The sequence below is a fragment of the Ranitomeya imitator genome, chromosome 3, assembly GCF_032444005.1.
Source record: "Ranitomeya imitator isolate aRanImi1 chromosome 3, aRanImi1.pri, whole genome shotgun sequence".
Taxonomy (NCBI): Eukaryota; Metazoa; Chordata; class Amphibia; order Anura; family Dendrobatidae; genus Ranitomeya; species Ranitomeya imitator.
Genome location: NC_091284.1, coordinates 29,971,238 through 29,985,878, shown reverse-complemented (window position 1 = coordinate 29,985,878; position 14,641 = coordinate 29,971,238). Strand labels below are relative to the sequence as shown.

Genomic DNA, 14,641 nt, shown 5'->3' with positions numbered 1-14,641 from the left:
ACAGTTTTAGACTAATTTGAGGGTGCGGAATTAAAATCTGATCTTATAATTTCTCGATCACATCACGTTTTTGCGCTATAGGTATAGAGCCCATTTTCATGAATTCCATGATAAATATAAGTAATGTATGAAAGGTGCCGGTTTATACGGTTCACTAAGGTAAATTTAGTTTTCATTTAGTCTCCCAATAAATGTGAGAATATCTTTGTTTTCTTTGAACATGCATAATTCCCATTTGTTATGATAACACCCTTGTTTTCTGTGCTACTGGGACAGTAGAGCTACAGCAGAGCGTTGGGTGAAAACTGAACGGCCTCAGCGACAGAGTTTGGCATCTGGAGATAAGAATGTCATCCATGATCCTCTGGTGGACAGGAAGGACATTGTCTTTCCTCCCTTACACATAAAACTTGGATTGATGAAGCAGTTCGTCACAGCTCTCAATCACGGTGGAGAATGCTTTATCTATATATGTTCACGTTTTCCTGGTCTTAGTGAAGAGAAGAAAAAGGCTGGAATATTTGATGGACCTCAAATAAGAACATTTATGAGAGACCCAAATGTTATCACAACAATGAATGAGACAGAAGAAAGAGCTTGGAGGCATTTTGTAATGTGCAGAATTTTCTGGGGAATAAGAAAGCCGAGAACTATGAAGAGATTGTGGAAGAGAAGAGCTACTAACGAGTCTGCGAAATCTTGGATGTAGAATGAGGATGAAGATTCACTATTTCCAGAGAACCTTGGGGATGTGAGCGAGGAACAAGGGGAGCGTATTCATCAGGACATTAAAACAGTGGAAGAACGGTATCAAGGCCGGTGGGACTCACATATGATGGCGACTATTGCTGGAGCTGGATGAGAGACAAGGCAGCCCAGTGATGTGATTGGACGCTGTGTAATGCATCTTCCCCCCCTGTGGTGGCGCTGCAGGGAGTTCTATCTCAGGTTACAGCCGATCAGTGGGGGGTTTCTGCAGTTACGTCCTGTGATCAGGTTATTATTGGGGGTCCGATCTAATAAGAATAGATTGTCCAAGATGGAAAACACTTCTCGCTCTAATGGTTCATGCGGTTTTCTTATCCAACAAAGTTAAATAACTAATTGAACCCAAAATGAATGCCCCTAAAAATACAACTCGTCCCCCCATATGCAGTATTCACCCTCGCACGTGGTCAATGGGAATATTAAAAAAAAGTTTTTCTCTTTCTCTGACTCTTCTCTGAGACCGAACCACAAACCTGTCGGATCCGTCACCTCCACAGAGCGCGGTCGGGAATGACGACGAAGCCCAGCGGGGTCTATGGGGTCTGCCGAGCTCGGCTCGACTGCATAACCCACTACTACCCCCATCATGTCCATGTAACATCTCTATAACTCCCTATAGAGCACTACAACCCCCAGCATGGAGCTGGCACCCCTCCAGCTTCCTGTCTGCGGGCACAGCCTCGGAGGGCTGACTATGTTGGTGGCACTTGGCGCGGCGCCCGCTCTCTGTTTTGCCAGCGGCCAGCGACAGAATCACAAAAGCAGATTTGTCCGCGCAGCCGAGCGCCGGACCCTCGCACAATCCCGGCTTCTTCCCTGCACAACCTGGTGTGATCCCCCCGCTCCGCTGCCGCCGTCCGCACAGATCATGGGGCAGACATTCCCTGTCTACATTCCCTTTACATGGCATGGTTGGTAGCCATATTGGTGCCGGCGGTGATTATGTGATCTGGCCGTGACTTCTGACCGCCGATATGGCGGCACATTTACTGCCCGTCACGTGGCCCTTTTCTCCCTGTGTATCTCTCGGGCGTTGTTTCTGGATATTTTCTAGAATAAGTCGCTTCCATCACTGGCGCGGGCACATTCATCCCTCGTCTCGGTCGCCTTCAGTCCTGGCACCGCTCAATGGACGGCCTTGATTTAGCCTGGAATCGGGACGCAGGTTTCCTGCCCGCGGCGCTGTGTGTTTTCCAGCAGGGTAACCCGATCGTTGGGGGTTTTGTCTTTTTCGTGCCCTCGGGGAGATATTTGATCAATGGGAACCAGACGAGAAAGATTTGAACTTTTTGTACCGTCGATCGGTATCAGATGCCACCAAGCCCCGGCTCATTGTGTAATCTGGCATCACAGGTCGCTCCGCGAGCTGCAGCGGGAAGAAAGACGCAAGAGCGACTTCGGGACCAGAAAAAAATGGCGCAATTTACCTAAAAGCCTCATTCCGTGCTAGGATTCCCAACGCTCCTCTTCCACAAAGACGTTGTGCCTGAAAAGTCGCAAAATTTGTATCAATCGGTAACGTCGCTTTCTTGCTCCAAAAATAAGGTGGAAAAATAAAAGGCGAATATTAAGACTTATAGGCGCCAATCAACGAGTAAAAGTAAAAATTTATACATTTAACATATAAAAGGCGAATATTAAGACTTATAGGCGTCAATCAATGAGAAAAAGAAAAAATCGAAACATTTAACATATAAAAGGCGAATATTAAGACTTATAGGCGCCGATCAATAAGTAAAAGTAAAAATTGATACATTTAACATATAAAAGGCGAATATTAAGACTTATAGGCGTCAATCAATGAGAAAAAGTAAAAATCGATACATTTAACATATAAAAAAGCGAATATTAAGACTTATAGGCGTCAATCAATGAGAAAAAGAAAAAATCGATACATTTAACATATAAAAGGCGAATATTAAGACTTATAGGCGCCGATCAACGAGTAAAAGTAAAAATCGATACATTTAACATATAAAAAGCGAATATTAAGACTTATAGGCGTCAATCAATGAGAAAAAAAAAATCGATACATGTAAAAAAGTGACAACAACTTTTAGATCTTCCATTCGAGGACAGCAAGCAGAGATCTTGGACGAGTCCTTATACGAAAGTTATGTGGGAAAATTGCAGAAGTTTTCAGCATGTAAGGATTGCGCTTTATTTGATGGAACTGGAATATCCCTTTAAGGAGCATAAGCCCAATGACGTGCCCAGAGTGCTTAGGTGTTAGGTTTTTGTTTTTTTCTGTAAATGGTTAAAGATGTTTATAAAACGCTCCAAAAATGAGCGATCAGCTGCAAAAAAAAAGTGGGAAAACACGGCAGGTTTAGTTTTCCCTGCAGCACCCCCATAGGAAAGATGAGGTATTACACTGCCTGTGTTATTTAGGGGTGTGTTGGGTCCTCCAGAGAAAGAAACGCCCTTTGTAATTGTGTTTGACGCTGTTTTTGTTTGAATCCAGACAACCCCTTTAAATATAAAGACAAAGTTGGGATTAATTAGTCTGGTGACACTGGCCCTTTAAATCTCACAATTGTTATATTTTAGGTTTATTTATACTGATTTTTTTCTTCTTTTTTTTGCAGAATTCTAGCATCCCCGCCGCTGCAATGTCCGACCCAAAGTCAGTCTGCGTGTCGCTGGATGAGGTGGTCTCCGGCTGCGCTGGGAGTCAGGACACCCCCCTGCTTAATGGACATTTAAAGAAAGTGGACAACAGCCTGACGGAAGCGCAGCGCTTCTCCTCGTTACCCCGCAGGCCGGCTGTGAATATCGAATTCAAGGATCTCTCCTTCTCTATCCCTGAAGGGCCGTGGTGGAAAAAGAAAGGTAATGATCGATTCCAGGGGGGGAGAAATCACTGACGGCGGCTTCTCGTTAAAAGTGATAAATGTCCTTTTGTCTGGTGATGGCGCAACGTGTTACGTGTCCTTCAGTAAGAGCGGCCGACATCCGGGAGGGCAGCCCAGGCAATGCTCTCTGGGAAATAAGTATGCAAATAAGCTCTCTTCCAGAAGGAAGAAGAGTGTTACTCTAGTGCCCCCTATGGGCAACTTTCTTGTAGGGTCAGAGAACCTGATTCCAGCGCTGTGCCACTTAGTTTCCTGTGTGGAGCGGTTGTTTTAGAATCAGTTTTCTGTGCTGCAGCTCTAGCAGAGCTCTGAATGCTGATCCTTGTCTATCCCCGCCTACGCCACTGGTTTGTCAGCTTTCTGTGTGCTCTGTATATTTGCATAAAGCTGCCAATCAGTGCAGGGCTGGACCAGGAAGCACAAGGCATCTAGTCCTCTAGTGATAATCTCCTGCTGATAAAACACTGATTTTATAGAAACAGCCTAATAAGTGACACATCCCTGGAATCAGGGTCTCTGCCCCAACATTATGCTGTTCTCAGATTACATAACAAAAACCTGCTGGCAGATTTCCTTTAAGAGCGACATTCTTGGATCCCCCCTATTCCTTATAGAGCCACCTACAGGTCAGAATTGAGGCGATCTTATGGCGCTCACTCTGGGCATTTATGTTTTTTTCCTTGCGATCCTGCCATCCAGCTTCATAATCTCTTAGAATAGAAAAGAAAATTTTTAAAAGGGTCTTTTTATGCTCTTTTTTTTTCAGGAGCGCAGCGCTCCCCTGCCTCCTGCTTGCCAGGGAGCAGTGCGCTCCTGATGACTGACAGTTCAGACCAGTGATATTCCTCCTGAGCCGCCTGCCCGAACTGTGCGCAAAATCGAAGGAGCGCAGCCAGGACACTGAAACTGGAGCTTCGGAGGAGCGCTTCCAAGCTCTAAAGCGAAAAGCTTGCAAGCTCCCTCCCTGCCTCTGCTGATTGACTGCATAGGTAAAGCAGGCAGCGGCCGTACACAATAGGATGATAAAATCCCTCCGTACTTGACTTTTTTTGCATTTTTTCTCCAATTTATCCGGATGAGACATCCCCTTAATATTGGATTTCACATATTAATCCTCCGGAAACCAAAGGAGCGATGTTCTGCGTGTGCAGCGCTGCTCTCGGACCCCGTAATGCTCCGCGCTTCCCTATAAGTGGCTCCGTCACCTGCTGTCCGTCATCCTTTGTGAAGTAAATGACAGGTTGGCACCGCGGGTTATTCAGTGGGCTGCGTGCCGCCCCATGTGCCCACCTCGCTGCGTGTAGCGTTCTCACCTATGATTACAGCCCGCTGATGAATCAGAGGAGATAATAAGTAGCGAGCCCAGTTTGTGCTGCCTCCTAGCTTCCTCACGTGCCAGGAAGGTGCTGAAATCATCCGGATAGCCGAGGCGTCGTTGCCCCATGTGCAGGAGGAGCGGGCGCTGTGCCCATTGTTCCCAAGGCTGTCCCTCAGCTGTATTAAGGGCAATTACATGCCATTGAGACAGGTTGCATTCACTGACAGCAAGCAGATATATTGATAATGATGAAATTTGGAGCAAGGAAAAAAAAATGTATTTTGGGTAAATATTTTAATTTCATTATGCCATGATCAAATCTGCTTGCTGTCAGTGAATGGAAAAATTGTTGTTTCTATCCATCTTTTTGGTGAATTGGAACAAAAAAAACGTTAGGCTATATTCATACGTTGCGTTATTGCTGCAGTTTTTTTTACTTCTGTTTTTTTTATGCAAATTAAAAGCTGCTTTTTTACCGTGCCAGCAAAAACTATGTGAGTTCAGAAATCTCATGCACTCGTTTGTGTTTTTTTTTTCTTGACTGAATATGAAAATTGCGGCGTTTCAATTCTTTCAGCGTTTTTGCAATGTTTTTTTTCATCCATGGAAAGCAATGAATACAAAAAAGCAGCAAAAATGTATTGCAGCGTTTTTAGTGGAAAAAAAGGAGGATGTGAAATCCATGTGTTTTGGGGATTTTCCCAAGTTTAAACCATAATGCCTTGGTGGCCTCACCTGAGCATGGACGTTAGTATTAGTACAGTTTAGTTAAAGGGAATCAGTGATATGCTATTAACCCTTTATACGCATCTGCAGGTTAATAGCAATTGTTCTGATGACCGGTTCCCTTTAAACTAGTGATATGTATAAAAGGAAACAATGCCCGACCAACTCAATGTCCTTCCAATGTGTAAAAATAAACTATGCCCGACCAGCTCAATGCCCTACTGATGAGTGAAAGTAAACTATGCTAGACCAACAAAATGTCCGTCCAATGTGTGAAACGAAACAATACCCAACCAACTCAATGCCCGCCCAATGTGTGAAAGTAAGCAATACCTGACCAATGTGAGAAAGTAAACAATACCCAACTAACTCAATGCCCTAGCAATGTGCAGAAGTAAGTAATGCCCCACCAACTCAATCCCCTACCAATGTGTGAAAGTAAACAATGCCCGACCAACTCAATGACCAACCAATGTGTGAAAGTAAATAATGACCGACCAATGTGTGAAAGTAAGCAATGCCCGACCAATGTCTGAAAGTCAGCAATGTCCGACCAACTTAATGCCCTACCAATGTGTAAAAGTAAGCAATGCCCGACCAATGTGTGAAAGTAAATAATGACCGACCAATGTGTGAAAGTAAGCAATGTCCGACCAATGTGTGAAAGTAAGCAATACCTGACCAATGTGAGAAAGTAAACAATACCCAACTAACTCAATGCCCTAGCAATGTGCAAAAGTAAGTAATGCCCCACCAACTCAATCCCCTACCAATGTGTGAAAGTAAACAATGCCCGACCAACTCAATGACCAACCAATGTGTGAAAGTAAATAATGACCGACCAATGTGTGAAAGTAAGCAATGCCTGACCAATGTCTGAAAGTCAGCAATGTCCGACCAACTTAATGCCCTACCAATGTGTAAAAGTAAGCAATGCCCAACCAATGTGTGAAAGTAAGCAATACCTGACCAATGTGACAAAGTAAACAATGCCCGACCAACTCAATGACCAACCAATGTGTGAAAGTAAATAATGACCGACCAATGTGTGAAAGTCAGCAATGTCCGACCAACTTAATGCCCTACCAATGTGTGGATGTAAGCAATGACTGGCCAACTCAATCCCCTACCAATGTGGGAAAGTAAACAATGTCCTACCAATGTGTGATAGTCAGCAATTCCCTACCAATGTGTGAAAAAAGCACTTCCTGACAAACTCAATGGACTACCAATGTGTGAAAGTAAACAATGCCTGACCAATGTGTGAAATTGAACTATGCCCGAAAAATGCATTGCACTGCCAGTGTCTTAGGTAAGCTATGCCTGACCAATTCACCTCCTCCCCCCCCCCCCCCCGCTGTTTTTACATTTGTATTTGTGTATTTTTTCATGAACTTTTTAGTTCAGAATAGTTTAAAAAAAAAAAACCTTTTCCACTAGGTAACTTGATTAAATTGCCCTTTTTTTTCTAAAAATGTTTATGGTGTCACATATGTGTTACATTGGTGGCCTAACACCTTGTATTATCCCTGCTTGCACGGTGGAACCAAAGCTAAACTTTGGGATCTTGAAAAGCGCAACAACAAAAAAACAGCAAAACCTTTTCGCCAAGAGATCCAGTTTTGGCTGCAGAAAAAGAAGCAGCAAAAAAAGTAACATGTGAACATAGCCTTATGGGTGTAGGCAGTATTTTGGCAGCTTATGAACCTACTAAATGACCTGTGGGGTGAAGCTCGGACTCACGCCCTTTTGGAATGAGCACTGCTAGGAAACCGGTCATAGGATAATAATAGAAGAAACTGCCCTTTAAGATTCTTCATCTCTTAGAGAGCAGATAGATAAGAGCGACTCTCACTCTGGAGGACCTGTCCTGCATTACACACAGAATCCACTATTTTCAATGAGGACAGTGCAATACCTCATATTCCCTGCGGAGGCGCTGCAGGAAAACTGAACACTTACAGATTACAGCCGATCGCTGATGATCCCAGTGAAGGATCGCCCTGTGCTTAGTTTATTTTGTTAAGCTCTCCTATCAAAAAAATGGGAAATTGGAAAACCCCTTTAACCCTTTAATCCTGACCTCTTTACAAAACTAAAACCCACGGGATGAAATGTGAATTTTCTACAAATCTGTAATCGGGAGGTTGTTCCGCTGAACATTAAGTGTCTGGCGCTTTATTTTCGAGGATTATCTTGTTCTCGTTTTGTAAGTGCTTCATAATCTGATTTAGGTTTTTGGTAAGTAGGAAAAAAAAAAAGTTTCTATAAATCGACCATAAAGAAAATATTAAAACGAAAAAGAGGAAAATCCGTGAGATATCACGGGAAGACGGCGCCATTACGTTCTCTGCCAAGAGGCTGAAGAATCCAAATAATAGTATCTAGAGAGCTAACATGATAATGCCAAATATGTCTCATTCAGTATCTAAATAATACCGCCATCGACTATCCAAATAATAGCACCATGAAGAGCTCACATAATAACACCATATATTTCTCACATAATACCACCAAACAGTATCCAAAAAATAGTACCATTGAGTGCAGCGATACATAATACAACCATATAATAGCTATATAATACTGCCATATAGTATACCAATAATAGTATCTAGAGAGCTCACATAGTAATGCCATACATTTCTTATTCAACACTCAAATAATACCGCCATACAGTATCCAAATAATAGAATCTAGAGAGCTGACATGGTATGCCATATATTTCTTACACAATACCTAAATAATACCGCCATCCAGTATCCAAATAATAGAATCTAGAGAGCTGACATGGTATGCCATATATTTCTTACACAATACCTAAATAATACCGCCATCCAGTATCCAAATAATAGAATCTAGAGAGCTGACATGGTATGCCATACATTTCTTATTCAACACTCAAATAATATCGCCATACAGTATCCAAATAATAGAATCTAGAGAGCTGACATGGTATGCCATATATTTCTTACACAATACCTAAATAATACCGCCATCCAGTATCCAAATAATAGAATCTAGAGAGCTGACATGGTATGCCATATATTTCTTACACAATACCTAAATAATACCGCCATCCAGTATCCAAATAATAGAATCTAGAGAGCTGACATGGTATGCCATACATTTCTTATTCAACACTCAAATAATATCGCTATACAGTATCCAAATAATAGAATCTAAAGAGCTGACATGGTATGCCATATATTTCTTATTCAACACTCAAATAATATCGCCATACAGTATCCAAATAATAGAATCTAGAGAGCTGACATGGTATGCCATACATTTCTTATTCAACACTCAAATAATATCGCCATACAGTATCCAAATAATAGAATCTAAAGAGCTGACATGGTATGCCATATATTTCTTACACAATACCTAAATAATACCGCCATCCAGTATCCAAATAATAGAATCTAAAGAGCTGACATGGTATGCCATATATTTCTTACACAATACCTAAATAATACCGCCATCCAGTATCCAAATAATAGTACCATTGAGGGCTCAGGTAATACAGTCATTATTCCCAGCACTTTTCAGTGCACGACATCCTTCTTCCTGACCTCCTCCTGCTCAACAGGGGACAATGCAAAATCAACTGGGAACATTTTCATTGTTATCCTCTTAAAGGGGTTTCTAGCAGTAGGCCTTAATAATACCGCCATATAGGATCTATATAATACTACCATAGAGAGCTTTCACAATCCAGCCTAATATTTACCATACAATACTACCATACCAATGCCTAAATATCACCTCCATACAGTATTATTATCTACCGTATATTATTCTGCCATATGTTATTACCTCCATACAGTATCCAAATAATATAACCATAGAGGGTTTACATAATAAGGCCATATATTTCCCACACAATATTACCATACAATGCTGGAATAATACTGCCATACAGTTTCCAAATAATACTGCCATATGAAGATCACACAATATTGCTATCACACCAGGCTGCCACACAATGCTTAAATAATATCACCATACAGTGTCCATATAATACTACCATGTAATACAGCCATATAATACTGCCATATATTTCTCACAATATATGGCCATACAATGCTGAAATTATACTGCCACACATAATACTGCCATATACAGGTGACACAATATTACCGTCACATAATACTGCCGCACAATGCTTAAATAATATCTCCATACAGTGTCCATATAATACTACCATGTAATACAGCCATATAATACTGCCATATATTTCTCACAATATATGGCCATACAATGCTGAAATTATACTGCCACACATAATACTGCCATATACAGGTGACACAATATTACCGTCACATAATACCGCCGCACAATGCTTAAATAATATCTCCATACAGTGTCCATATAATACTACCATCTATTACAAACATATAATACTGCCATATATATCCCACAATATATGGCCATATAATGCTGAAATTATACTGCCACACAGGATCCAAATAATACTGCCATATACAGCTCACACAATATTACCGTCACATAATACTTGCGTCACAATGCAGCAAAAACTCATCGTGATCACGTCCATCTGATGAGCTTCACTCCGTACAGCAGAGAGCCGCTATACGGCGCGCCCTCTATTCACTGACAGCAAGCGGAAGTCTTACAAATGGTGAAGAACTGAAACCCAAAGGGGGCATGGAGGCAGCTGGTGGAAATAAAGTCCTTAAATAGTGGGACTAGGAGGAATGTGGTTGAGCTGTGAAGACACCGCCATGTTGTGCCGCGCTGCGGGATTGTTCCGCTTTGCATCTTAGAGAATCCTTTATGTTTGTGACGGGTGCGAGATAAATGCGCGGCATCAGCAGACAGGAATCCATTACCTCCACTGTCGGGTGGTTCCAGTGCCCGTAACTGGCAATTACAGACTATAAATCGAGTGGAAAAGAACATTCTGTAACATTTAAAGAAAAAGTTGGAAGCATTCTCTACAGAGCATGCCAAAGGCTGTGGAACTACAAGTCTCAGCACGTCCTGACGGCTTCATATATAGATTTGTTGCTGCATTCTATGATGTTTTCTCTTATTTACAGTCCGTTTTTGTCCTGTGCAGTGCACAAAATAAGTATGCTGTGTGATGTAGTGACCCCTGTTACAGGTAGGGGGCGCCGCATGGAGGCGTATCTGTGATTATGATGGTGAAACAGTGACCGGTAGGATTGTCGCAGTGGGAGTCTGCGCTGTAAGCCTGAAGTAAGGTTGTTCTTGGACCTGTAATCCCCCAAGTATTTGCTTAGTTTTAAAGGGAAGCTTGCAGGGTTAGTTGGAGAGCTGGGTGGGTCTAACCACACACACCTCCCACCCAGGGGGTGGGGTTACAGGTTGATAATGTGACCAGGGTGTGGGTCACATGGTTCTGAATGTATGGACCTGAATGGTTCTTGGCTCTAAGGTCCTGTGAGAGGAAGGCCTGGGTGTTGGGAGGTCCAGAGTGTGGACGGGATCCTTGAAGAGCACATGGTGAGGCCGTGATCCTGAGTGGCCTCTGTCTTGGGAGGTCCAGAGTGTGGACCGGATTCCTGAAGAGCACGAGGTGAGGCCGTGATCCTGAGAGGCCTCTGTCTTGGGAGGTCCAGAGTCTGGACCGGATTCCTGAAGAGCACGAGGTGAGGCCGAGATCCTGAGTGGCCTCTGTGTTGGGAGGTCCAGATTGTGGACCGGATCCCTAAAGAGCACAAGGTGAAGCCGTGATCCTGAGTGACCTCTCTGTTGGGAGGTCTAGAGTGTGGACCGGATCCCTGAAGAGCATGAGGTGAGGCCATGATCCTGAGTGGCCTCTGTGTTGGGAGGTCAGAGTGTGGACCGGATCCCTGAAGAGCACAAGGTGAAGCCGTGATCCTGAGTGACCTCTCTGTTGGGAGGTCTAGAGTGGGGACCGGATCCCTGAAGAGCATGAGGTGAGGCCATGATCCTGAGTGGCCTCTGTGTTGGGAGGTCCAGAGTGTGGACCGGATCCCTGAAGAGCACAATGTGAGGCCGTGATCATGAGTGGCCTTTGTCTTGGGAGGTCCAGAGTGTGGACCGGATTCCTGAAGAGCACGAGGTGAGGCCATGGATCTTCAGAGCCGGTGACGGCTACTGTGTTGGGGAAGCTACCATCCTTCGGTGGGTCTGGAACTGACTGATGTGTGCCTGCCAGGCAAGTTGGTGATCCCCGTAAGGCAGCTTCTCCGGAGGACAGGACCCATATTGGATACTACCAAGTGTGCATGGCCACAGTCCTGATGGAGCAGGAGCTCCCGTAAGGGACCTCCACAGACTGTTGGTACTTATTGTGTTCCATGAGCTAATGAACTGTGCGGCATGTGGTAACTGGACCAAGTAAGATCCATCATGTTCAGTGTCTGCGAGATGAAGCCGTATATGAAGTGATGTAATGAACTGTTCCTGGTTGCGGTTTATGATACCTGAATAAACCGGATAGACTGTTTTGTGTTAAAAACCGTGCCCGTGTGCATTTATCCCGTTGCCAAGCGAGTGTTCCCCAACCCATTAGTGAGTGCTATCTCACAGCTGTCAAAAGGAAACCATCAGCATGCTGCTGTTGACGGATCTTATACAGATAATGCAGTACGTTGCGTGCAGAAAGGGTTCCAAGTTGCTTCCATCTCATATTTTTACATGATATATGAAAGTTTGATTGTTAAAAAAATAATTCGAAAAATAATAATAGGCAAAAAAAAAAAAGCCACAATTAGATCCATCAACAGCAACTTGCTGACAGTTTCCAAATAGAAAAAAAAAGGCAGCTATATCACAAAGAGGGATTTTAAATGGTGACTATGGAGATAGCTTTACTAAGGTGAGGCCGCGTTTTAATGTAATCCTACAGGTCATGTAGCCTGAATGACAAACTCGGCTCTGCTACATCTATATCATTGTAAGGGCTGCACTGTGCTTACAGATCTAAGCTGCAGCTTACGTCTCCATCCCCGCAGGATCGGGTGAGATTACAAGACCTGACCTGGGTGAGGTTCCCCTCCTGTGTATTAGGGGGCAATTAACCCTTCTAATCCTTATAATTCTGAAAAACAGCGCTAGTGTGCGGGATTATGGCCGAGCTCATTCATACCGGTGCGATATAATATATCGGATCGTATGATTGTGTGCCTATATTAAAGGGGATGCACAAAAAACATGGCTGCTTTCTTCCCCAAAAAACAAACAAAAAAACAGCGCCACCTTTTCCCGCAGGCTGTTTGTGGTATTGCAACTCAGCTCCATTGACTTCAATGGAATCAATCAGAATGCAGCTTTATTTTTATTTTTTTAGAAAATGTAAAGCAGGATCTGCTTGACTTCTGTGATCAGGAGGGATAAATGGGCATTAGCCTCAGGGCATCACTACAAATGATGATAAGCCGAGTGATACAAGATTCGGTTAATCATGTAAAACTGCATGTGTTGCAAAAAAAATGCCGCCATACAATTTAGCTAAAGAATTAATACATAAAACCCAAATATTAGTGAATCCATATAGTACCCAAAGAAAACTGCCGTACATAGTGTCCTTAGGAATCCAAAATAATATTTTTCAGTACCCAAAATATTACTGACATACTGTGCCCAAATCGTCAGGATATAGTGCCATTTAAATGCAATGAAATAATTCCGCTATACAGTGTCTACACAATTTTGCCATAAAGTTCTACGATAATACCATTATACACTACCCAAATGTTACTGTATACGGTGCCCAAATAATATCACATACAGCACCAAATATACCAACACTCCTATATTACCCGAAACCGCCATACAATGTGCATAAAACCTAGCCATATTGCTTCATCACCAATTTACGGTAGTATTTTATGGACACTATATGGCAGAACTACTTGTTAACTGCATGGTAGAACTTTTTTGAGCTCTCCATATCAGTAATATTTCATTACTGTATTGTATAATTATTTGAACGCTGTATGGTACATCTATTTGGAATTACTGTAAGGCAGTATTATTTGGGTACGATATAGTGGTATGTTTGGTACTGTATGTGATAATTTTTAGGCACTGTATAACAGTAATTTTTGGGTAGTGTTATTTTAGAACTGTATGGACTGTATAGCGGAATTATTTAAGCATTGACTCTATGTGGGCACCGTATGCAGGATTTGTTTAAGCATTGTCAGTTTGGGCTGTAATAGTTGAGTACCGTAAAGTAATTTTATTTTGGAATTTTATGGACACAATATGGCAGTTTTCATTGGGTACTTTATGGGCACTGTAATATTTGGACAGTGTAAAAATTATTTTATTTTAGAATTTTATGGCACATTTGTTTGGACACCGGCTAGAACAATTACGGTATTATTTAATCACAACTTGGCACCATTTAGGCACTGTCCATTTGGATTTGGTATGTCAGTTATATGTGGGTATTGTATGATATTATGGAATCGAATACAAGATCCTCGGGGCACTGTGTGGCAGTATTATTTTCACACCTTATTGTGAAGTTGTTGGTGAATAATTTTTTGCACAGCACAAATAAAATGTGTAATTGCACAATATGGAGCTTTTTATTTAGACCCTGGATATAGGCACTGTATTCAGTAATATTTGCTTGTGACAGTGGCATTATTTGGGTATTATATGATGGTGTTATTTTAGAATTGTATGGCGGAAATATTTGTATGAATTGTACTGTATGACAGCAGTATTTGGTTGTTATTATTTGGGAAATGTGCGATGATTTCTTTTAGAATAAAGTCAAATTAATTTTCATACATTGATAACTAAACACTGCGCTGCAACGTTTGAGCACTGTATGGTGGTTTTATTAAGGCACTGTTAATACGGTCTTCTTATGGATCTGGGTATTGTTTATTAGTATCATTGAGGAGCTGAATAATGATATCTCAGAATTGTGTTGCGGAGTTTTTTTATGCACCATGTGGCACAATAGTTTAGCCCCATAATTCTGGGGTATAAAGAAAAT

At 42.3% G+C, this 14,641-nt stretch overlaps 1 protein-coding gene across 1 annotated transcript in view; it reads left to right on the top strand.

The window, feature by feature from the left end:
* ABCG1 (ATP binding cassette subfamily G member 1) overlaps positions 1 to 14,641 on the top strand; it is a 95,198-nt gene that overhangs the window by 4,486 nt on the left and 76,071 nt on the right. The window contains exon 2 of the mRNA XM_069760680.1: positions 3,357 to 3,600. Coding sequence (XP_069616781.1) covers positions 3,357 to 3,600 — 244 coding nt within the window. The remainder of the gene's footprint in view (positions 1 to 3,356; positions 3,601 to 14,641) is intronic.